Source organism: Bufo gargarizans, chromosome 1 (genome assembly GCF_014858855.1).
Source record: "Bufo gargarizans isolate SCDJY-AF-19 chromosome 1, ASM1485885v1, whole genome shotgun sequence".
Classification (NCBI taxonomy): Eukaryota; Metazoa; Chordata; class Amphibia; order Anura; family Bufonidae; genus Bufo; species Bufo gargarizans.
This window is the reverse complement of record NC_058080.1, coordinates 192,498,801-192,523,554: the sequence shown is the minus strand read 5'-3', so window position 1 is coordinate 192,523,554 and position 24,754 is coordinate 192,498,801. Positions and strand designations below refer to the sequence as shown.

The 24,754-nt window shown below is 45.4% G+C and overlaps 1 protein-coding gene across 9 annotated transcripts in view; it reads right to left on the bottom strand.

Moving 5' to 3' along the window:
• Positions 1 to 24,754, bottom strand: part of INPP4B (inositol polyphosphate-4-phosphatase type II B) — a 700,458-nt gene that overhangs the window by 199,903 nt on the left and 475,801 nt on the right. For all 9 annotated transcript variants that reach the window (XM_044300592.1, XM_044300585.1, XM_044300600.1 and 6 more), the window contains one exon: positions 12,244 to 12,391. In XM_044300592.1, coding sequence (XP_044156527.1) covers positions 12,244 to 12,391 — 148 coding nt within the window. The remainder of the gene's footprint in view (positions 1 to 12,243; positions 12,392 to 24,754) is intronic.

The following is a 24,754-nucleotide window of genomic DNA, read 5'->3' as shown; positions in this document are numbered from 1 at the left end:
TGTATCCTCTGTATCCCCCCAGACACTGTCCATTGATACCCATAAGCTGCTTTGGGTGCCACCCTGCTGTGAACACAGTTCCTCCTCCTCATCATCCTCCTTCTCCTTATCCTGCAGAACTGTGCCCTGGCTGGACAGTTGTGTACCGGTCCTCTGTTGGTGCAGGAACCCACCCTCCGGAGCCACTTGTGAATAACTGGCCTGATAACCGTGGAAATTATCCCTCTTTCTCCCTCCTGTGCAACATCCTCTTCCATCATCGCCCAAAGTGTTTTTTCAAAGAGACATAGAAGTGAGATAGTAACGCTGAGGACTCTGTTTTTCCCCCAAACAGATCATTTTCAAAACAGCTTGCTGTCGATTCCCCCTGGCTGTGCTGAAGTTGGTGGTGCAGGTGTTATGCTTACAGGATGAGGAGGAGGTAGAGGAAGAAGCGGAGTAGGAGGAGGAGGCAACAGGAGGGAAACGAGAACATCCTGCAATCCTCGGTGGCGGTAGGACATGTGCCAAACTGCTATATAAACGTCCCTGCATGTACTTACTGATCCACGTATCGGTGGTATGTGGCCAAAGATGGCATTGCGCAGTGCACACCTGATTTCGTCCGCCACTGGGTTGTGCAGGGCAGGGATGGCTCGCCTGGAAAAGAAGTGGCGACTGGGAACCACATACTGTGGGACAGCCACCGCCATAAGGTTTTTCAAAGTCTCCGTCTCCACCAGACGGAATGACAGCATTCAAAGGCCAGGAATTTTGAAATACTGGCATTCATGGCCAGGGTTCATGGGTGGGTAGGGGGATACTTCCTCTTTCTCTCCAATGTTTGGGGGATAGACAGCTGAATGCTTCCATAGGATAGTGTGGAGATGCTTGGTGATGGCGATGGTGGTGGTGTTGCTGCCACATCCTCTGTTTGCAGGGTGGCATGTGCAACTGTCACTCCAGAGGGGGAGGAAGTGGTCGACACTGCAGCAGAAGAGGGAGCAGGAGGAGCCTGAGATCTTTTGTGGTTTTTCAGGTGTGTACTCCACTGTAGCTCATGCTTTGCATTTAGATGCCTGGTCATGCAGGTGGTGCTCAAGTTTAGAACATTTATGTCTCGCTACAGGCTCTGATTGCACAGTGTGCAGACCACTTGCGTCTTGTTGTCAGCACACAGGGAACTCTTTGGATCTGGCTTTGGTGTTACTGGGTGCGGTCGGTAGTAGCAGGCGTACTGGGCTAGGGGACGGCCACTCTGCTTTTGCACCCTGTTCCATCTTTTGCTGTGCGGCTGGCGCTGTGTGACCAACACCTCTTCCTCGGAACTACACACGTCATTCACATGACCTTGATTCCATGTGGGGTCTAGGACTTAATCATCCTCCACATCATCTTCCACCCACTCTTTACCCCTGCCCTCCTTGCCGGTCTGCATACTGCAGAAAGCTGCAGCAGTTGGCAGCTGTGTTTCATCATCATCAGAGACGTACTGCGGTGGCCCTCCCATGTCCACATGCAGAAACATAAGTGGTTGGGCATCAGTGCACTCAATCTCTTCCACTTCTGGAATACTAATTACTAGGTTTTGTATAGTCACCCCCACTATTGATCTCTGAAAAGTATTTTGAAATTACAGTGACCGTTTAATAATTTTTTATCAAACTAACATCAAATATTATATGTAAACACAAAAATATTTGTTCTAAGATACAATTGTGAATCACAATTAAAGAGACTCCTTTATTTACAACCTGGACCTCAAAATATAGAGGCCTGTGTAAAAGATCTACTAACCATCTTGGTGCTCATTAAAGATAAAACATAAATACGCCCAAATTTGTAATTGAATAGAGAACATGACAAAACTAAACTGTAATATTCAGCAGTAATACATTATCTGCTCCAAAGCACAAGAAGCAATTAAGATCAACTGATTCATTGTTACCTTCAGGGAAAATCAACTTTTTAAAGCTCTTAAAATGTGGAGCACAGCAAAAATCTGCTGAATACTCAAAATAAATCTTAGTTTTTTCCACACTTTTTGTACAAAACAAAAAATGAGGCATTTTGAACAGCAAAAACATGATTTTTATTAGCCGTAAAGAAAGCAGGGGGTAGAAGATATCATTGCCAAGTAGACGTGACAGTAACATTCCTCATCTGTACGCCATAAGTGATGTCAACGTTTTAAAGGGTTACTAACTTTTCACAGAACTTTTGATATGTCCTAGAGAAATATCAAGAGATTTAATTTGGTGGGGGTCTCAACACTGAGACCCCCACAGACCCATAAAACATGGGGAGAGAAGTGGGCAGATAGCGTGCTCTTACTTCTCGCTGCACAAGAGGTGCACCATAGAAGTCTATGTCCCTGTCTCGATTCTGTCCTCTGTAGTGAGGAAACCAGCTTCTCTTTCTTTGTTGTAAGAATCTGTGGGGGTCTCAGCACTCAGACCCCGACCGATCTAAAAAATTTTAATATCTCTATGACATATCAAAAGTTTTGCAAAAAGTTAGTGACCCTTCAATGAAAAACATATTGAGTTCTGTGCCATTTTGTTCAAGTAACTAAAATGAAACAATTTTTCTGTTTTACAGACTTGACAATGGGCACATTTAGCTAGGCCCATAATATTTCCAGCTGCATCAGCATAAATGTTGTAGGAAGGCGCAAGGCACCGTCGTTGATGGAAGGTATGTGTCACTGAGGTTCCTGGCCTCTGTTGAGTAAGAGCCAGTTTTTATGTGTCACCTTGATATTTAGTATAGCTGTAATAGCTGATCCGGGACGGTTCTTACTGGGATTAGTCAAAGTGCTGGGTGGGTGACTACTCCCCACGTTCCAGGCTGGGTCTTGACTGCCCTATATAAAAAACCCAGCCAGCAGTGTCAGTTGGTGGTAATTACCTCTCTCTCTGACAGAGGCACTCTGGCAATCGCTGGATTGGAATCTAAGCCGTGTGCTAGGCTGGAGGCCTAAGTTTGGGAGGTCTGCTCTGTCCTGAGCAATCGAGTGTGAACTAACACCTGGGATAACTTTTGCTGTATGAACTGTCTAGGTGTGAACAAACACCAAAACTGAAAATGGACGGTCGTGTTGTTTTGTTGCCATAAGGCCTCATGCACACGACAGTATTTTTTCACTGTCCGCAAAACGGGGTTCCGTTGGTCCGTGATCCGTGACCGTTTTTTTCGTCCGTGGGTCTTCCTTGATTTTTGGAGGATCCACGGACATGAAAAAAAGTTGTTTTGGTGTCCGCCTGGCCGTGCGGAGCCAAACGGATCCGTCCTGAATTACAATGCAAGTCAATGGGGACGGATCCGTTTGACGTTGACACAATATGGTACAATTGCAAACGGATCCGTCCCCATTGACTTTCAATGTAAAGTCTGGAGTCCCTTTATACCATCTGATCTGAGTTTTCTCCAATCCGATGGTATATTTTAACTTGAAGCGTCCCCATCACCATGGGAACGCCTATATGTTAGAATATACTGTCGGATATGAGTTACATCGTGAAAACTCATATCCGACAGTATATTCTAACACAGAGGCGTTCCCATGGTGATGGGGACGCTTCTAGTTAGAATATACTACAAACTGTGTACATGACTGCCCCCTGCTGATCTCTTACAGGGGGCCGTGATCAGCACAATTAACCCCTCAGGTGCCGCTCCTGAAGGGGTTAATTGTGCGTATCATAGCCCCTGTAAGAGATCAGGGGCTGCCAGGCAGCAGGGGGCAGACCCCCCCTCCCCACTTTGAATATCATTGGTGGCCAGTGCGGCCCCCCCGCCCCCCTCCCTCCCTCTATTATATTAATAGCATTGGTGGCACAGTGTGCGCCCCCCTCCCTCTATTGTATTAACATTGGTGGCAGTGTGCGCCCCCCGCCCCTCCCCTTCCTCCCTCTATTGTTTTAATACATTGGTGGCAGTGTGCGCCCCCCCCGCACACTGCCACCAATGTATTAAAAGAATAGAGGGAGGAAGGGGGGGGCCGGGGGGGAGTCGCACACTGCCATCAATGTATTAAAACAATAGAGGGAGGAAGGGGGGGGGGCGCACACTGCCACCAATGTTAATGCAATAGAGGGAGGGAGGGGGGCCACACACTGTGCCACCAATGCTATTATTACAATAGAGGGAGGGAGGGGGGCGGGGGGGCCGCACTGGGCCACCAATGAAATTTAAACTGGGGAGGAAGGGGGGGTCTGCCCCCTGCTGCCTGGCAGCCCCGGATCTCTTACAGGGGGCTATGATACGCACAATTAACCCCTTCAGGTGCAGCACCTGAGGGGTTAATTGTACGGATCACGGCCCCCTGTAAGAGATCGGGTGCTGCCAGGCAGCAGGGGGCAGTCATGTACACAGTTCGTTGTATATTCTAACTAGAAGCGTCCCCATTACCATGGGAACGCCTCTGTGTTAGAATATACTGTTGGATCTGAGTTTTCACGAATTGAAAACTCAGCTCTGAAAAAGCTTTTATGCAGACGGATCTTCGGATCCGTCTGTATGAAAGTAACCTACAGCCACGGATCACGGACACGGATGCCAATCTTGTGTGCATCCGTGTTCATTCACGGACCCATTGACTTGAATGGGTCCGTGAACCGTTGTCTGTCAAAAAAATAGGACAGGTCATATTTTTTTGACGGACAGGATACACGGATCACGGTCTCGGCTGCAAAACGGTGCATTTTCAGATTTTTCCACGGACCCATTGAAAGTCAATGGGTCAGCGAAAAAAAACGTAAAACGGCACAAGGGCCACGGATGCACACAACGGTCGTGTGCATGAGGCCTTAGTGTGAATAAAACACTGATGTTTTTGAGTTACAAACTGGTCTTTGCCTCTATACTGCATCCGCTTGTCCTGTCTACCAGAGCCAATCCCCACAATGTAGAGAAAAAAACCAGAACATATTATTATGAGATCTGCGCAGCCTAATTTTCTTGGGCATGTAGGCAACAGCATCCCAAAAAAATAAAAAAATAATATTTCCTACTGTCTCATAAGTTGGCGCATAATTTCTGGGCTTAAATTCAACAGAGAATTTGACCCACTGGTGAATGGTTTAGCATAGAGTTAAGTAAAGAGAAGCTCTATGGTGATTAGAGATGAGCAAATTGAAGTTTACGAAGTGGAATTCGATCTGAATTTCAGTAAAAACTCGATTCACACCGAATCCGAATTTCCTCACGCTTCGTGGTAATGAATAAAATTGTTTCCTAAAATGGCTACTGCACGTGTTAGGACATGGAGCAAGGAACTCTGGGAACGAGGGATCACCCACAATGCCATGCATGCAGCCAATCAGCAGCAAGCCAGCCCTGTGATGTCACAGCTCTATAAATGGCCTCAGGCATCTGGATTCAGCCATTTTCCAGTGTACTTTAAGCAAGGAGAGATGTTAGCAGGCACTTGGGAAAGTGCTAGGAAAGACTTGAAAACTTATATTTTGCTCAATAGAAGTTCAGGGAAAGAGCATTAGAAGTGTAGGGAAAAGATAGGGAGGAATTATTACACTGTATTGAAGCAGAACAGGGTTCAGTAGGGGAGTTTACAGCCTGGGTAGTAGGAACAATCCTATTACACCTTGCTGCACTGTCTGCGGCTCCAAATTGCCATTATACAGCTCTGTAATTCCAGAAAACTGTAATTGTTATTGGGGTGCAAGTGCTGTTTGATACAGCCATTAACAGGCTTTATTACAAGGAAATATTTGTGCTTCTTATTTGCCCTTGTGCGGTGCAGTTATATGTTCTAAAGCATTTTTTGGTTTGTATTAGTGGAAAAAAAGGGCTTATTAGCTGTTCTGTGGTGAAGTGAGAAAATTACAGCCCTTTTTGGCGTGTATTAGTGGCAAAAAATAAATAAAAATTTGCTGGTAAGTGGTGCAGTTATATGTTCTAAAGCCCTTTTTGGCGTGCATTAGTGGCACAAAAAAAAAGTATTAGCTGTTTGGTGAAATGAGAAAATTACAGCTCTTATTGGCTTGTATTAGTGGCAAAAAAATATATATTTGCTGTTTAGCAGTGCAGTTATATGTTCTAAAGCCCTTTTTGGCGTGTATTAGTGGCACAAAAAAAGTATTTGCCGTTGTGCGAGAAAATTACAGCCCTTTTTGGCATGTATTAGTGGCAAAAAAAATAATATTATTTGCCGTTCAGCGGTGCAGTTATATGTTCTAAGAGCTCTAAAGCTCTTTTTGGCGTGCATTAGTGGGGGGAAAAGGGCTTATTAACCGTTGTGTGGTGTAGTGAGAAAATTACAGACTTTTTTGTGTTTTAATTTCCAGTATGTCAGACAGAGAAGTGCCAGACAATGCACAGAGTGGCAGAGGACTAAATGTTTCTGGCGCAGGCACAGGTCGCAGCAGAGTAAGGGGGCGTGGCAGCAGGAGTCGCAGCGAGAGGCCTGAGCTCCCGGTGTCATCTAGTAGTCGTGTCTTGACCAGCAACCCAGCGGTTCTTGAATAGTTTACTCAGTCATCCACTTCATCCCAAGTGACATCAGACACCCCTAGCCAAGAGTCGGTGGGTTTGTCAGATAAAATGCTGTGGGCTCATCTCCACTATACAGCGAGGACGAGCTACTGGAGGACAGTCAGCAGCTACTACCCAGCCAAGATGTGGAGGAGACATCCGCTGCTTTTTCCGGTAGGCGGACAAGTAGTGATGAGGAGAGTGGCGTGGGAGCTGGTGTTGTGAGCGGTCAGGCTCCTGACTCAGAGCCGTTGAGGAGGACATCAGTGACGTGCAGACAGTACTCGATGATGATGTAGCTGATCGCACTTGGTAGCCAGGTGAACTAGGGGCTTTCATCTTCATCGGGAGAAGAGGGTTGCAACTTGCCCGTGAGGCAGAGGTGGATCCAGCAAATCACTAGAATGGCTTGGAGTCAGCATGGTGGCAGCAGTGAGACGCCGGGAGCCAAAGGTACACGGCGTAGACCACCTGCTTTGCAGGAGCCTACCTGCCTGGAAAGTAGCGGTGCAACGGTTCACTGAAGCAGCGGCGGTAGTAGTCAGTCAGTGCGGAGTCTTGGGGGTTAAATCACCTACTCTGTGGTGTGGCAGTTTTTTGTTAAGCCTCCGGAGGAGATGAACATGTCCATTTGTAGAATCTGTGGGCAGAAGGTGAAGCGTGGCCAGGGTGCCAATGTTGGCACCAAGGCCCTGCATCAATATATTCAGCATCACCATAAAGTGGCCTGGGAGAACCGTGGCTTCGATGTGGTGGTCCAGCCTGTCGCAACCGCTGCATCACCCAGTGGCACGCACCAGATTTCAGGCAGTCAAGGCTCCACCACCTCAGCCGAAAGGAGCTGTTTGTCCTTCCCATCATTTGCTGGTCCTGATGCTCCTGCTCCTCCTTCTACTCCTCGTCAGTCATTCCATCGGCAATCGATCACCAAAGCGATTGCCAAGAGACAACAGTATGCGTGCACTCATTCAACGGCGCAGAAGCTAAATGTTCTCCTGGCCAAGTTGCTGGTGGTGCAGTCCCTCCCTTTCCAAGTGGTGGACTCTGCACCTTTCAGAGAACTGATGGCTTGTGCCGAGCCGAGCTGGAGAGTCCCTAGCCGTCATTTCTTTGCCAAAAAGGCAGTACCAGCCCTGCACACGTATGTAGAACAGAAGGTGGGCCAGTTCTTGAGCTTGTTGGTGTCTGCCAAAGTGCACGGCAGAGCCAACGTGTGGCACTGTAACTACGGTCAGGGTCAATACATGTCCTTTACGGCCCACTGGGTGAAAGTGGTTTCTTCACAGCCACACCAGCAACTTGGCCAGGTGACGCCGCTTCTGCCTCCACGTTCTCACACAATTGGTTCTGCGACACTATGGTCAGGGACAATACATGCCCTTTACGGCCCACTGGGTGAATGTGGTTCCTTCACAGCCACACCAGCAACTTGGCCAGATGACGCCTCTTCTGCCTCCACGTTCTCACAGGACCATTGGTCCTGCGACAATGTCCTCCTCTGCCTCCTCATCCTCCACCGTGTCCTCAGCCTCCACTGCAGGGACAATTCGCAGTGCCCGACCAGCATACCACATGTGCAGGGCATGGCAGTGTCACGCTGTTCTGCACCTCGTTTGCCTGGGCAAACGGAGTAACACAGGGAAGGAAATGCTCAATGTCCTTCATCAAGAAATTGAATCCTAGCTTTCTCTGCGACAACTTAAAATCTGAACCATGGTGACCGACAACGGGAAAAACATGGTCTCTGCACTGCATCAAGGAGTGCTGAGCCATGCGCCCTGCATGGCACACATGTTCAATCTGGTTGTCAAGCGGTTCCTGAAGTCTTCTACCCATCTACAAGACATCCTAAAAATTTCCTGGAAACTTTGCATGCACTTCAGCCACTTGTACACCGCAAAACACACCCTCCTTGAGCTGCAGGGGCAGAAGGGCATCCCCAACATAGGCTGATATGCGACGTTTCCACCTATTGGAATTCCACCCTCCATATGTTGGACCGACTATACGAACAGAGAAAAAACAAACGATTTCTTGATGATCCAAGCAGACAGGAGTACTCCCCTGTGTAACTTCGATGTCAGCCAGTGGCAGCTCATGCGTGACACCTACAGTTTGCTCAGGCCCTTTGAGGAGGCCACGTTATTTGTCAGTCGCCAGGACTACTGGATGAACAACGTCATTCCACTGCTTCATGTCCTGGAACAGATGCTGGTAAATCTGGCAGGTCAGGGGACTAAAAATGTGGCGCCTAGATCTCATGGCCTCATGAGACTTGTGGGGGCTGAACTGGAGAAAGAGGACATTGGAGCACAAGCAATGTGTAGAAAAATAGGTGTTTTTCTACACAGGTGACAGGAGAGGAGGAGCAGAAGCAGCCAGAGGAGCTACAGGGCGATGGAGAAGATGAGGCAGAGGACCCAGACACACCGTGGCAGTACACAGTAGAGATGGAGGCAGATAGTCCCTCCGAGTTACTTGTGCAAATGGCCCGCTGCATGCTCACTTACTTGAGTAGTGACAGCCGAATTGTCACCATTCGGCAGAGGGATGACTTCTGGCTCTCCACCTTGTTGGACCCTCACTACCGGTCCAAAATGGGGGCCTTTTTTACACACGCTGAGAGGGAGGACAAACTGAACTACTATAGAGACATCCTATGTAGTCAGTTGGACGCTGCCTATCTGCACCATCGTCCATCCTCTCACAGGTCTGACCAGGGGGGCCGTCTGTTCTTCGCGTTCTACTGCCATGGCTGAAGGTGAGGGGTGAGGTGGCAGGAGCAGTACCAGCTCCATCAGCAGCCTGAGTCTACAATCACTTATGAGCAGCTTTTTTCACCCGCATAGTAAAGAAACTACTCACCAGCAGCTAGAGAAGAACCTGAACCAGCAGGTGGTGGAATACAGTACTTGGAGTGCACCCTGCCAGCCAACCTTGAAGATACGCTGGACTACTGGGCAGCCAAACTGGATTTCTGGCCACAACTGGCCGAGTTTGCACTGGAAAAGCTGTACTGCCCGGCCAGTAGTGTGACATCAGAGCGGGTGTTTAGTGAGGTGGGTCACTCTGTGATCTCCTGATGCTGCTGCCACCTTCACACTGTCATTGTGCCACCCTGTGGCCTCCTCCTGATGCTGCTGCCACCACCTCCACGCGAATTTGTTATCAGGGATTATTTTCTTGATTGCATAAATCGGCAATTGAAAGATTTGCAGTAAATTATTCGCAGTACGGAAATTTGCAATCAACACTACTCCTAAAGTCAAAGATATTGCAGCCTTCTCATTGGCCTACAAGCTAGAAGCAGTGAGGGATCAGGTGTACTGTTTAAAAAAAAAACATCTTGAATATTTGAAATAATGAATATATATAATTATATTTAAAATATTCGCAAATTCTTGAAGTGACGATATTCGCAATAAAAATTCACTACTATGAGGCCTCCTTTTTTTTGCTGCTGCTGCCACCACCTCCACAAACTGTCATTGTGCCACTCTGTGGCCTACTCATGCTCCTGCCACCTCTACACTGTCTTTGTGCCACTCTATGGCCTCCTCCTGATGCTGCTGCCACCTTCAGACTCTGTCATTGGGCCACTATGTGGTCTCCTCATGATGCTTCTACCTCACCACTATGTCATAGGGCCACTCTTTGGACTTCTCATGCTGTTCCTACCTTCCCCACTTCATGACTGGGTCACTATTTTGCCTTTCGCCCTGGCTGACATAGTTTATTCCTCTAATCTGTCAGAATGAAGGTAAAATGAGACGCACAACTAATCCTGTCTATGTAACAGCTGTAAGATTTGGTAGCCAAAAGCAGGAGTGGGTACAAAACACAGAAGACATGCAAATATTCCATTCACGTGTCATCTCTGTTTTGGATCCACTCCTGTTTTTTTTATTTTTTTTTGCTTTAGCAATACTGATGGATTACTGACCAAATGCTGACCGAATGAAGGTGGATGCCCCACAGACAGGATCAATTTTTAATAAGTGTTTATGACCTTTTAGTAGTTTAGAGATAAGGGTTATTAGATAATGGGCACAAAATGAAAGTAAAGTATGACTCACACAGCTAGACAGTTAACCCTATTTGACAGAACAACTGAATATTTTTAATAAAGACCTTTTGAAAAAATGATTGTTAGAGCAAAATGAGTGAATTGCAATCATAAAACAAATTGCCCTCGAAAGTGTACATAGCCTTTAAACCTGGTACATGCTATGAGAAGGTATGTAATGTAAAATATTCCTTATGTTTTCTCCTGTTTTATGCTACCTGCAGGTGGTAACTACCATAGCGGCAGACCATGCAACTGCTATGGAGCCCAGGGTAAGGTGGTGCCCAGTCTTAGTTGTGATCATCTCCTCTTCTACTGGAGGTGAAAACTTGGTCAGTACTCTTCCCTCTAAAGGAACAACGTTTAGCAAAGGAAGCGGTGAAAAAATGGCCAAAGTGTCATTAAAAAAGGGTTTAAGCAGAAACCCTTCTGTCCTGTGTGGGGCGCCTGGTTTGATCCTTGCTATGGGGCCCTTACTTCTCTATGTGTGCCACTGGCTATCTGCATACACTCAGGGGCGTAGTTATAGAGGAAGCTGTGGAAGCAGCTGCTACTGGGCCCAAACTCAGAACGAGGTCTAAAAGATTTTGTCAGGGCCCCCTCAACAGTATTACACAATTACATTATATACAGTGACATGACATACAGTATATATGTGTAAGAGACAGATGGAGCAGCTGCTGGGCCTGGTCTGAGAGAACAATCTTGACTAGGGGGGTTGCATAGAAGGAGGGGTTGTGAAGAAGTTTCTGGGGGAGCCCATTCAAAAGTTTGCCGTGGGGCCCAGTCATTTCTAGTTACGCCACTGGGAGAGAAAGAGAGGGAGAGCGAGGGAAAGGGGGAGGAGGATAAATAGAGAAAGAGACAGAGACAGGACATTCTTAGCTAGAAAGTTTCTTCTACAGGCATGCAGCATGCAATTCCCTGATTTGGTAAGATATTTAAGTTATATTCGCTATATCTCATCCTAATTACTCTCTCTACTCCTGAAGCTGGAAATCAATGGGTTTAGTAATTAAATACTCATATTCTGCTCCATACTAAAATTGAATGTGGAGCCTGTAATTGAACTAAGTTGTTAAACAGCATAGAGCAGTCTATTCTGAATTCTAGATTATAAACCTACTGAGATACACATCCAAAGAGATTTCAAGTGGATCACTGGAGCTACACTTGACTTGGAATGTTTAACAACCCAATTATCAAGGGGTCATTGGAGAGGCATCTACATTTTTATTTATAGTATTAGTATTTTGTTCACTCTATTTGTAACTATAATAAATATCATTCTACATCAAATCTGATCACGCCAATTGGCATTTCCAATAGGTAAAAAGTACCTGTCCGGGAATATGAATACTAACTCATTACAACGAAAAGGTCAGTAAAAAGTATGCAGAATGACAGGAAGAAAAATGATCTCCAAATTAAATGAGCATAACCCAGTGACTTCCAGCTTTCCCTTCCATATCTTATATATGAATAGATGGTGGAAAAGTGGCACTTGCCAACTGACAGAGCGCTGCCTTGGGAATAAAGCAGTCTACGTTACAATTCAGTGCTATGTGCCATGATAGTATACTGTGGTAGGATACGGAGATTGTGCCTTATGGTTACTGACTTCAATGCAATTAAATAGGAATTCTGGAAGCTATCATTTCATACCGCCATGAATAACATGATACTGCTGACTTCTGTTTTACCTTCTGGTGTCTTCTTTTAAGTAAAGGGTAAGCAGTTGCTTTGGGATATGAAAAGACATGATGCTCTCTGACATCTGCTCCCGAACACAGATCCACTTGTTGTCAGATGCAGGGAATCTGTAGAACTTGTAGATGGGGTTCTTTAACACTGTCGGGGAAATGGTACATGTTCAAGTTTTGTTTCTTTTCATGGAAATGTCAACCATATTCAGTAATTACAAGAATCTGAAGTGTCACACTAAACACACAGCAAACCCCCACAACTCTATAGTTCGGATGATCAGGTCAAGCCTATGTGAAAGCACTGCAGCACTCCAGAAAGGTGTGCCTTTTATTCATTCAGGTCTTGGATATAAGACAGGTTTATTCTATTCTAGAGCGTCTGGTATTCAATAGTAGTCTGCCGCTGATTTTATTTGTATCATCCCAGAACTTAGCCCATTTTTTTTAGCAGTCATAGAGTTTTAAGTATTGTAAGTAAGGCCACTGGAAGACTCAGTAGTACTGTGATAAGAGACTTAACTTAAAGCTCATCATAAGCTGAAATACAAAATCTGTAACCCGCCATGTGGCCTTTACAATGCTGGCCTCTTGTCACATGTCAAAGGGTCTTTGGGCCATCTAAAGCATCAGTGACTGCTCTCTATGTGCCCCTTCGGACTGTGATCATGAAGATAACGTAAATGGAGACAGTAATGTTACTGGTTACTTATCACAGATTGCCATATATATTCACAAGCTTCACTGTGTGATGTGACCACTGTTGCTGAACAACAGGCAGGTCTATTATCCAGAGCTTTTATTGCTGTATACTCTGTGGTGCAATCCATTTATCCGGATTATCTGTGAATATGGACATAGTGAGCAGGATCCTACCTGAGCATCTGTGCGTGTGCAGTGAAATCAACATAACAATATTTTGTCACGTTGTCAGCATAACAATAACTTGAGCCTTTATATTTTTGCATTGTGTTATTTAAGAAGCTTTTTAATTGACAGTATTAAAAACAACTGAAGAACAGTAATGGCCAGTTTGCAGTGTTTGCCAGCGAACACATGTGGGCTGCCATCTTGACTCACAAGTCCGGCGATGCACAGGTAAGCCCTTACCTGTGCCTGTGCTGGGAGCCGGTCTGAAATCAAATGCGGTCTCTGGGAGCAGGCAGTTCCAAGAACAGCTGCAGGGGCCTTCATCGGGCTGTTCTCAGAACTGCCTGCTCCCGGTGACCGCATTTGATTTCAGACCGGCTCCCAACACAGGCACAGGTAAAGGCTTACCTGTGCATCGCCGGACTTGTGAGTCAAGATGGCAGCCCGCATGTGTTTGCTGGCAAACACTGCGAACTGGCCATCACTGCTGAAGAACACATTTCTGTATTTAGAAAAGAAAAGGAAAAAACAGAGGGTCATTTATTATTACTGAAATACGCCTAAATTAGGCATATCTCAGGTGCAGATGGCGACGCAACGGTTAGTTGCACCGCTATCTGCAACTTCGCCCAGCTTACGCCAGGTCTAAAATTGTGGGCGTGGTGTGGGCGGGGAAGGGGACGGGCCGACAGACCTGTCACATTCACCATTCTGTTTTAAGAAGCTATCTAACGTTTAGAACTAGGGCTGAATGCGCCAAAGTTATGGAGAGGCCTGTGCCTCTTTGGTGGATCCTCCACCAACTAGTGAACCCATTTAAGAGATTTAATGGGGTTATCCAAACACCCCACAATGTAAACACCCCACAATGCTCAGGCCCCTCATACAGAGAATACATACCTGGTCACCAACGCCTGTTTCCTTTCAGATCCCTCCATGGCTGTCGCTGATCTCCCTGTCATGAAGATGACAACATGTGGTGAAGGGTGGTTTAGCCAATAGCAGGCCCCTTGTGTCACATGTGATGTCACCCATGATGCAAGGGGAGCAGGTCACCATCGTGGCCTGCTATTGGCCTCTATCATCGGATGTTGTGATCTGCATGATGGGGAGATGCAGCGGGGGCCATGGAGGGATCTGAAAGCAAACAGGCATCGGGGTCCAGGTATGTATTCTCTGTATGAGGGGCCTGAGCATTGTGGGGTGTTTGGATAACCCCTTTAAATCTCTTAAATGGGCTCACTTGCCTAATTATTGTGCACACAGTGTATAACCACATACCCTTGACCATCTATAATTTTATATTAACTGACAGCCTAAAATTATGGGGAACACTTATTAAGATCGGCAGTTTAGACGCCGGTCTTAATAAAGGCCCATAGCTGGTGGAGATGCAGAGGCGGCCATGGAGGGATCTGAAAGGACACAGGAATCGGGCACTAGGTAAGTATTCTCTGTATTAGGGGCCTGGGCATTGTGTGTGTGTGTGTGTGTGTGTGTGTGTGTAGGGGGGGGGGGGGAGTTTGGATAACCCCTTTAACTGACTCTGAAAAGTTAAAAATTACAAGTCTTTTAGATGGATCCATATGTATAAGAAAATCCCAGCAACTGTATCTTGCTTCCAAATATATTCTTTTTGTTTCATTGTCATAAAGTATATAATATGACGTGTTTCGGAACAAAACCTTTCTCAATCAGAATGCATAATCATTTTGAACAAATCACCTATATATAACATGATCAATCTGAACACAAGTGACGCAAAACGCCCAGCAGTAGGCGGTAATTAACTCAACACAAATCAGCATCTAGAGGATCAACGGGACGATAAGGTCTATAGAAAAAATGATATAGAAATGAACAAACAAGACAGCGAACCCGAAACAACAATGTAGATATGCATTATATATATTACAGGCATGCAATTTAATAGTCACGATTTAAACCCTTGGGATATATTGTGTTTAACATATGGATCCAGTATGCCTCTCTATGTAATACAATTTTCTTTATGTCTCCTCCTCGTCTTGGTCTCTTTATTTGTTCCAAAACGTGAAATCTCAATTGTGACACTGTATGTTTATATTTGTCAAAATGGTGGGGGATTGGTAACAATACATTTTTTGTTCTTATTGTGGACTTGTACTTACATATTCTTGCATTGTTTCCCTGACATACAGCAGACCGCAAGGGCATTTTATCAAATAGATAACATTTGTTGATTCACATGTGAAAAATCCCTCCACTTTATAGGCCTGTACCGTATGGGGATGATAGAATTCTGAACCTTTAATAACATGAGAACATTGAAAACAATGGAGGCACGGAAATGTGCCCTTCTTCACTTTTCTCAATGTACTCTGTCTTATTGTTTCCTTATTGTTTCAGATGGATGCAGCACTCTTGAAATTGCTAAGATATCAGGACGTGATCACAGAACCATCAAACTTTTTTCTGCAAATAGTCAACAGGATCGCAAGAAACGTATTGAGAGAAAAAAAAATCCACAAATTAACTGCCAAAGATTGAGCAGAATCAAATGTGAAACAACCAGGAACCCATTATGCTCCAGTGTTGTCATATTCCAGAACACAAGGATCCAGAATCCTGTTGCTGTTACACCTAGAGGCTCTGCTCTCTCTGCAACTGCTGCGCCCTCTCAACTTGATCGACGGGGCTAGGTAGTGTAAACATCCTCTCACCTGGCCCTGTCAAAGTGCAGAGGGTGCAGAAGTTGCAAAGAGAGAAGAGCCTCTGCTTGTAATGGCAATTCCCCTATTGCTCCTAGAGGCTCATTTGCATATATTAAAACATTTTTCTCAGCAATGCGGGCACATATGAACATGGGACCAACACAGATGCCCTCAGCTGCCGAGTGCACATGTAACAGGGCAGCCAGTTTCATAGGTACAAATCTGTCCTTTAACTCATAGAGGACCTGCACCGTATATGTACAGCACTGGTGGACATGACTTAAGGACCAGCGCCGTACATGTACAGCAGGCTGATCGGGCAGGTGCAAGACCTGATCGGGCAGGGTGCCTGATCAGCGACACGGACACGGCAGCCACTGACAGTCGGGCCCCTACTGCACAAGAAAACACCCATGCTGGCGTATTAACCTCCGCTTCCCTATTGGGTCTCCGTGCTGCAGTGATAGGGACCTGATGGCAGAGAAGGCAGCCCGATGCCTTCCATAGGCATCGGGGCTTGCCTTCTATGGAAGCCTGAGAGATCCAGCAACTTAGGCTGGGTCTTACAGGCAGGCTGTCAGCATAAAAGCTGACAGCCAATGCATTACAGTATAGGATGTAGTGTAATGCATTGCAGAGGGGATCAGATCCCAAAAGTAGGGGGGGAAAAAAGGTAAAAATAAAGTGTTTTTTTTTTATAATTAGAGTTTCAAGTAAAAAAAAAACAAATAACTCGTCAGAGAAGCATAAAAAGATAGCATAACCTCCAAAATTCAAATGCAGGGTATATAGAGTACATAATCCCAAGTCAAGCCTGTCAGACAATGACCCAGTGAAAAATACAAAAAGTATGTATATATAGGCAAGTGGAGGGGCCTCCCCTGGGGTCGGTGGACCTGAAATCAAAGGAGAAAAAGTGCGCACATCATCCAAAACACGCCCTCCAGCAGTGTTTGGCATCTGGTGCGGAAATTAAAAGGCCAAGCCAAGTGGGCCTACTCCCATGGACCGCCTTACCGGTCATGTGAGTGGTACACGTGATCTCCGCGTCACGTCACATGGGACATAGCATGGGGTCACGTAAGGCGAAATATTGAACATAGAGAGAGGCGGGCCTGGTGCCTAGCAACCAGGACGCCCAGTGACTCACGGGACGTCCTGGTTACTGCGAATGGGTGTAAGTGTATAGTACGCCCCTTGGTATCAAATCGTCTTCAGAACAGAAGGAATATATTAAGGAGCTTCCATTGTGACATGCCGGTAGAGCCAATAGGCAAACAGCATATGCAATGGTTAATAACAAGAGTGGATACTCGCGCTGTGGTCAGGATAAGGGGAGTAAGCTCACACAATATGGGACAATGTGCGGGCTGCGTCGCTGCAGGGTTCCAATATGGGGTTAATTGCCAAAAAGGCCCCAAAAAGTAGGAAAAAAACTAATGTAAAAAGAAAAAAAATAGAACCCGCGCTGACTATTTGTCATTATATATTCAGCTCACCTCGTGGTATGCGCGTAGCCGAAGATAGTAGTGGACGAGACATCAACAGGAGAATCACTGCCAGTAGCGATTTAAACCGATTCACAGCATCAAATGTGCCGGACGATACACACATCAATAAGTCTTTAACCCTTGTTCTAATGCACATAATGGACATATTGCACTTGAATTAGTAGATCTCCCTCTATTATATACTATTGTAATATAGTTCCTGGTGGACTTAGATCGAGGAGCTTGCGAATTTAAAGGGGAATGACTGAGCATTTAAACAAATTCTATTCATCACAGCAGTATCTGAATCTTCATAGTGACCAATAGTCAGCGCGGGTTCTATTTCTTTTCTTTTTACATATGCAATGGTTATATCCAGACCTAATGAGCCAAAATAAAATAAAAATAATCACAAAAAATGGTGACAAAGAATGAAAAAACAAAAATACAGATTTAACACACGGAACCGGTAAGGAACCAGAAGTGAGACCTATGAAATGTTAACTCAGGACCCAACTGACAACTTTAGGCGGGAACTTAAGATGATTTTGGATGAGGCTAAACCATTACAACTCATTACTCAGCATGAATACAACTTTTTGTTACCCGCAGTCACACGCATGTCTACCTTTTAGTGCCTACCAAAACTGCACAAGGCGTTATCACCGCTAAAAGGTTGGCCTATTGTATCAGGAGTTGGAAATCAATGCCAAAATTTGGGCATATATTTTGACCAAGTATTGGCCCCTTTTGTGACAGCTTTGACACCTTACACGCGGGACACAACAGATTTGCTTAAACGCTTGGAGGGGGTCCATATTGAAGAGGGTAGCATGCTTTCCAGTACTGATGTGGAGGCTTTATACTCTTCTATCCCTCACAATCTGGGGATGAAGGCCGTAGACCATTTTTTACAAACTCGCGGGTGTCAGTACCGTGCCCACAGTCTGTTTGTCCTCCGTATTCTTGAATTCACTTTGACCAAGAATGTCTTCTTGTTCAACAATAAGCTTTACCACCAGCTCAGGGGCACTGTGATGGGGAGCCTGTGCGCCTCTTCGTATGCAAATTTGTTCCTGGGCTGGTGGCAAGAGACCATGGTTTTTACAGATGAGTTGACGGGGGTTATCCAATCTATAGGGCTGTGGAAACGGTACATAGACGAAATCTTGATCATTTGGAATGGTGACAAGGCAGGGTTTGAATCCTTTGTGAAGGGCCTGAATAACAATCATATAGGCCTAAGATTTACCTATGAATCTGATGAAATGTCCCTGGCTTTCCTAGACAGGAGTTTATTTCCCAGGCTTCTGATCTATGCCAGAGATTCCTACAACATGGTTATCCTGATAGGGTTCTCAGACTAGCTTTTAGGTTGGCTCTACAGAAGGAGAGATCTACTCTCCTTACCCCTAAGCATGTGGGAAGTTGATACGACTTATCACTACCTATGACAAGGCCGCCACACAGATATGGGAGATTGTAAACAAACACTGAGAGATCCTTACTATGGATCCCGATCTGAAATAAGTTGTGGGGGATTACCCGCATATCACCTACCGTCCGGGCAGGAGCCTACGGGATAGACTAGTGAGTTTGCACCACCAACACCTTCGGGCAGCTCCTGGCTCCAGACGAGAACCAGAAGTTGCTATAGATGTGGTGGTTGCATAGCATGTAAACATATTCATACGTGCAAAACTTTCAGGAGTAATGTAACTGGAAGAGAATATGTAATTCATGACATTAACTGCAAGACACGGGGAGTCATTTATCATCTAACGTGTGAGTGTGGGAAAGAATATATTGGCAAGACTATCCGTGAATTCCGCAGAAGAGTGGGTTAGCATCTCATTGACATTGCTAATATGAGGAATACACCCATAGCTAAACACATTCACTGTTTTCACAATGGTAGAGCTTATGTCTCCTTCATGGTCATTGACAGGGTCAAACCACCGTAGAGGGGAGGTAACTGGGATAGGGATTTACTTCAGAGAGAAGCCCGTTGGATGTCTTATCTCAAAACCAAAGCCCCACTGGGACTTAATGAGCAGATTCATTTTAGTTGTTTTATTTGAATGCCCCAGTTTTGGTTTATGCATTTACATTTTTCAGATCTGTCACCAACTCCCCCCAGTTTTTAGAGTGTATACCTTTACTGGGGAAAAGGGGGAAAAGGGGGGAAGGGGGGTTGGATGTTATTCTTACCAATGCTTAATCTGTCCTTCTTCATTTTGTCATGAACTCCGATCTTCATTTGGGCTTTAGTTTCTTCCCTGTCCCTCCCCACTCCCGTACTGTGTTAAATCTGTATTTTTGTTTTTTCATTCTTTGTCACCATTTTTTGTGATATTTTTTGTGATTTTGGCTCATTAGGTCTGGATTTCATATGCTGCTTGCCTCTTGGCTCTATCGGCATGTCACAATGGATTGCATACTGTCTAAGAAGCTCCTTAATATATTCCTTCTGTTCTGAAGGCTATTTGATACCAAGGGGCGTACTATACACTTACACCCTAGTTGCTAGGCTCCAGGCCCGTCTGTCTCTATGTTTGATGTTCCGCCTCACGAGACTCTGAGCTATGTCCCATGTGACGTGACACGGAGATCACGTGTTCCACTCACATGACCAGTAAAGCGGTCCTTGGGAGTAGGCGTGCTAGGTGCGGCCTTTTAATTGCCGCACCAGACGCCAAACATTGCTGACAGGCGTTCAGCAGCCTGTACCCAGTGGTGGGCGTGCTTTGGATTAGGGGCACACTTTTTCTCCTTTGACTTCAGGTCCACCGACCCCAGGGGAAGCCCCTCCACTTACCTATATATACATACTTTTTGTATTTTTCACTGGGTCATTGCCTGACAGGCTTGACTCGGAATTATATATACTCTATATACCCTGCATTAGAATTTTGGAGGATACCCTTTTTTTTATGTTTCTCTGACTAGTTATCAGACGAAACGTGGCAAGTCGGGATACGGTATGTTTATAGGGTTTGTTAGGGATACTGCCCGGGTTTAGTGTCAGGTATCCGGACGGGGTTGCCCCTTTCGGGGCGAGTGCTCTGTATAGATAGGCAGGGTATTCCTAGCCACTTTTCCTATCCAGGTTTTATTAGGGTCAGAGGTTCCCGTTGGCTATTTCATACAGGAGTTCACTAGCCACCTGAATACGCAGTGGAACTGCATTTTTCCCCGCTGAGGCACTTCAAGATTGGTAAGAACTTTCCAATTTTTACATTGCAACGTAATTTGCGCGCCAATATTGATCCCTCACTAATTCACTGGACTTATTACATCGTATTCCAAGTGCTTGTATGGTATTGTATCCTGGTCTTGTTTGTGTTTATTCATTATCTGGTGCAGTGCATCAATTTTATTAATAATATAAGTAAAAGTTAAGTTTTATCTCCCTCTTATCCCCTTCGGGCAATATGTGGTGCAATTGTTCTTTATTGGGAGTCCCATTTGAGAATTTATACATTTTTTATTAGCGTATATTATATGACCTAACCCCTCAGGTGAACACTGAAAAAAAAACTAAAATAAAAACGGTGTCAATAAAGGCATTTTTTGTCCCCTTACATCACAAAAAGTGTAATACCAAGTGATCAAAAAGTCATACGCACCCTAAAATAGTACCAATCAAACCGTCATCTCTTCCCACAAAAATGTATCCACTACATAAGACTTAGGCCTCATGCACACGACCGTTGTGTGCATCCGTGGCCGTTGTGCCGTTTTCCGTTTTTTATTTCGCGGACCCATTGACTTTCAATGGGTCCGTGGAAAAATCGGAAAATGCACCGTTTTGCAGCTGAGACCGTGATCCGTGTATCCTGTCCGTCAAAAAAATACGACCTGTCCTATTTTTTTGACGGACAACGGTTCACGGACCCATTCAAGTCAATGGGTCCGTGAAAGAACACGGATGCACACAAGATTGGCATCCGTGTCCGTTATCCGTGGCCGTAGGTTGCTTTCATACAGACGGATCCGAAGATCCGTCTGCATAAAAGCTTTTTCAGATCTAAGTTTTCACTTCGTGAAAACTCATATCCGACAGTATATGAGGCATTCCCATGGTGATGGGGACGCTTCTAGTTAGAATACACTACAAACTGTGTACAAGACTGTCCCCTACTGCCTGGCAGCACCCGATCTCTTACAGGGGGCCGTGATCAGCACAATTAACCCCTTCAGGTGCGGCGCCTGAAGGGGTTAATTGTACTATCATATCCCCCTGTAAGAGATCAGGGCTGCCAGGCAGCAGGGGGCAGACCCCCCCTCCCCAGTTTGAATATCATTGGTGACCAGTGCGGCCCCCCCCTCCCTCCCTCTATTGTAATAATTTGTTGGTGACAGAGTGTGCGCCCCCCATCGGCCCCCCCTCCCTCTATAGCATTAACAACATTGGTGGCCAGTGGGGCGGCCTCCCATCTCCCCCCCCCCTATAGCATTAACAACATTGGTGGCCAGTGTGCGGCCTCCCATCTCCCCCCTTCCCCCGATCATTGGTGGCAGCGGAGTTCCGATCGGAGTCCCAGTTTAATTGCTGGGGCTCCGATCGGTAACCATGGCAACCAGGACGCTACTGCAGTCCTGGTTGCCATGGTTACTTAGCAATAGTACAATAGTAGAAGATTCATAGTTACCTGCTGGCTGCTGCGATGTTCGTGTCCGGCCGGGAGCTCCACCTACTGGTAAGTGACAGGTCTGTGCGGCGCATTGCTAAATGAACTGTCACTTACCAGTAGAAGGAGCTCCCGGCCGGACACAGACATCGCAGCAGCCAGCAGGTAAGTATGAATCTTCTACTATTGTACTATTGCTAAGTAACCATGGCAACCAGGGCTGCAGTAGCTTCCTGGTTTGCCATGGTTACCGATCGGAGCCCCAGCGATTAAACTGGGACTCTGATCGGAACTCCGCTGCCACCAATGATCGGGGGGGGGGGGGGAGATGGGAGGCCGCACACTGGCCACCAATGTTGTTAATGCTATAGAGGGAGGGGGGCCGATGGAGGGCGCACACTGTGCCACCAACGAATTATTACAATAGAGGGAGGAAGGGGGGGGCCAGGGGGGGGCGCACACTGTGCCACCAACAAATTATTACAATAGAGGGAGGAAGGGGGGGCGGGGAAGGGCGCACACTATGCCACCAACAAATTATTACAATAGAGGGAGGGAGGGGGGGGCCGCACTGGCCACCAATGATATTCAAACTGGGGAGGGGGGGGGTCTGCCCCCTGCTGCCTGGCAGCCCTGATCTCTTACAGGGGGATATGATAGTACAATTAACCCCTTCAGGTGCGGCACCCGAGGGGTTAATTGTGCTAATCACGGCCCCCTGTAAGAGATCAGGGGCTGCCAGGCAGCAGGGGGCAGTCATGTACACAGTTTGTAGTATATTCTAACTAGAAGCGTCCCCATCGCCATGGGAACGCCTCTGTGTTAGAATACACTGTCGGAAATTAGTTTTCACGATCTAACTCATATCCGACAGTATATTCTAACATAGAGGCGTTCCCATGGTGATGGGGACGCTTCAAGTTAAAATATACCATCGGATTGGAGAAAACTCCGATCCGATGGTATAAAAGGGACTTCAGACTTTACATTGAAAGTCAATGGGGACGGATCCGTTTGAAATGGCACCATATTGTGTCAACGTCAAACGGATCCGTCCCCATTGACTTGCATAGTAATTCAGGATGGATCCGTTTAGCTCCGCACGGCCAGGCAGACACCAAAACGACTTTTTTTTCATGTCCGTGGATCCTCCAAAAATCAAGGAAGACCCACGGACGAAAAAACGGTCACGGATCACGGACCTACTGACCCCGTTTTTGCGGACCGTGAAAAAATACTGTCGTGTGCATGAGGCCTTAATCCACTACATAAGCATTTTTAAAAATGCTTTATTATGTAAAACAAAAACAGTTGTCATATTAGGTATTTTCGCATTCGTAACAACCTGCTCTATAAATATAGCACATGAACTAACCTGTGAGATCATTATTGTAAAAAACAAAAAATAAAAACGGTGCCAAAACAGCTATTTTATGTTACCTTGCCTTACAAAAAGTGTTATATAGAGCTACCAAAAATCATATGTACCCAACAAAACTGCCACCTTATTCCGTAGTTTTCAAAATGGCGTCACTTTTTTGGAGTTTACACTCTAGGGGTGCATCAGGGGGTCTTCAAATGTGACATGGCAACCTAAAATAATTCCAGTGAAAACCATACGGCGCTCCTTTTATTCTGTGCCATGCCGTGTGACCATACAGCAGTTTACAATCACAAAATTATGTAAAATACAAAATTATGGTACTAAATATAGAGTTTTGTTCAGCTGTTAACCCTTGCTTTGTTACCGGAAAAAATGGATTCAAATGGAAAATCTGCCCAAAAAGTGAAATTCTGAAATTTTATCTACATTTTCCTTTAATTCTTGTGGAACACCTAAAGGGTTAACAAAGTTTGCAAAATCAGTTAAATACAGTGAGGGGTGTAGTTTCTAAAATGTGGCCATTTATAAGTGTTTTTTATTATGTAAGCCCCACAGTGACTTCATAACTGGACTGGTCCTTAAAGAAGTGGGGTTTGGAAATGTTCTGACAAATTTCAAGATTTGCTTTTAAAATTCTAAGCCAGGGATGGCCAACCTGAGGCTTTCCAGCTGTTGCAAAACTACAACTCCCAGCATGCCCAGACTGCCGACAGCTATTAGCCCACACACGGCATGGTGGAAGTTGTAGTTTTACAACAGCTGGAGAGCCACAGGTTGGCCATGCCTGTTCTAAGCCTTCTAACGTCCCCAAAAAATAAAATGGCATTCACAAAATGATCAAAACATAAAGTAAACATATGGGAAATGTAAAGTAATAACTATTATATGAGGTATCACTATCCATTTTAAAAGCAAAGAAATAGAAATTTGGAAAGTTGCTATTTTTTGGTAAATTTGGGATTTTGAAAAAAAATTAAAATGAAAAATATTGACTGAAATTTACCACTATCATGAAGTACAATGTGTCACAAGAAAACAATCTCAGAATGGCTTGGGTAAGTAAAAGCGTTCCAAAGATATTACCACATACTTTAAAGTGACGTCAAATTTCCAAAAAACGGCCTGGTCCTTATGGTGAAATATGGCAGGGTCCTGAAAGGGTTAATAGCTGTTCATTCATCCGATATTTTTATGGGCTGTGTCAGACTTGTTGTCATCCGCTTGTATCTGTTGTAGAGTAATAACTAATCCTAACTGCTTCAAAAATGAATAAAAACTGGTATGGCAAGTTATGAAGACCCATCTGGTCTTCCTGACAAAAAGGGAAACAAATACCTAGAGTATGGACACAAACACCATGTAAGTACACTCCACTCTAAATTAGTATTAGTCAGTGGGTTACTACATGTACTACATGTTCAGAAACGTTTAAGAAACCAG